Genomic DNA, 1283 nt, shown 5'->3' with positions numbered 1-1283 from the left:
AAGTATATATATATATAAAGTATATAAAATATACGTATACAGGGCAAGTAAAAAATCCCATACCGGTGAAATATCTTGAAAACTAAGCATTTTCGAAAGAAATGTTTTCTACAAAAGTTGTAGGGTTTTAAATGATCTATTCACCGATCTGATTAATATGACTTTGGATGGCGTCGCCAAGATCACGTCGATTTTTTTATATAGCACTCATTTTTGATTGCAGAATTTAATAGCCAATGTCGAAAGTTTTCCAAAACACTATAACAAAGTTAATTTTTATTGAGCACTTTTTGAGTTATAAGACTCAGAAATTACAGTATCGCCGGCATTAGAATTACGCAAGATATTCGATCAACGGTTCTTGAATGTTCAATTGTTCATGTCCTGGATAGCATTGTCAAGACTATTAGAGATTATTCCTCTTGTTTTAATTTTTATACTAAAAATCCATTTTTACGTAAAAATGAAAATGAGATATACAACCTCCAATCGGTTTGATCTTGAAAAATATTATCCAGGACATGATCCTGAACAACATTGACCCATTGAGATCAGTAAATATATTACTTAAAACCCTACAACTTTTGTACAAAACATTTCTTTCGAAAATGCTTTCTACAAAAGTTTTTGAGATATTTCATTGATCCTGGAATTTTTACTCACCCTGTATATACCGGATGTTTAAAATAAAACGTTGCAAATTTTTATTATATTTCTCGGAAACACGGCATTATTGAGAAAATTATTCAGTAACCCTACAAAAGTTGTAGAGTTCTATAAAAAGTCTATTTATCGATCTTATCAGTTTGACCTTGGGTGGCGTCACCAAGGTCAGGTCAAAGTCGCATCGATTTTTTTAATGGAATACCCTACTTTTGCTTCCAGAATCTAATACGTAGCTGATGTCGAAAGCTTTCCGAAACGCTATAAGAAGATATTTTTTTATTAAGTTGAGTACTTTTTGAGTTATAATGCTTGAAAGTTACAGTACCACTGGCATTACCCAAGGTGTCCGACCGACGACTAAAACCTCTTGAATGTTGTTCAGGATAATGCCCTGGATAACATTTGTCAAAATAAAAGCCATTGGAGATTATGATGGATAGTTGCTTGTCCAATCAATTATGGCGCCCGGCGGATTACCGACCTACGAGTCACAGCCGATTAGTTATCGACATCTTTATGTTTAATATTCTGTTTGCCGTTAGGCGCGTTTTTTGTATTCATGCCCTACCGGCAGTTTTTTTTTCTTCTCTCTAACCGTTTTTGTATACGATGTGTCG

At 33.7% G+C, this 1283-nt stretch overlaps 1 protein-coding gene across 1 annotated transcript in view; it reads left to right on the top strand.

Moving 5' to 3' along the window:
• The window catches only part of LOC108746716 (sulfatase-modifying factor 1), a 41859-nt gene extending 40788 nt beyond the window's left edge, over nt 1–1071 (top strand). The window contains exon 4 of the mRNA XM_018483649.1: nt 886–1071. Within this exon, the coding sequence (XP_018339151.1) occupies nt 886–903 (18 nt within the window). The 3' untranslated portion in view covers nt 904–1071. The remainder of the gene's footprint in view (nt 1–885) is intronic.
• The last annotated feature ends 212 nt before the right edge of the window (nt 1072–1283 follow it).

Source organism: Trachymyrmex septentrionalis, unplaced genomic scaffold (assembly GCF_001594115.1).
Source record: "Trachymyrmex septentrionalis isolate Tsep2-gDNA-1 unplaced genomic scaffold, Tsep1.0 scaffold189, whole genome shotgun sequence".
Taxonomy (NCBI): domain Eukaryota; kingdom Metazoa; phylum Arthropoda; class Insecta; order Hymenoptera; family Formicidae; genus Trachymyrmex; species Trachymyrmex septentrionalis.
The sequence above is the reverse complement of the archived record's forward strand: the minus strand, read 5'-3'. Positions and strand labels throughout refer to the sequence as shown.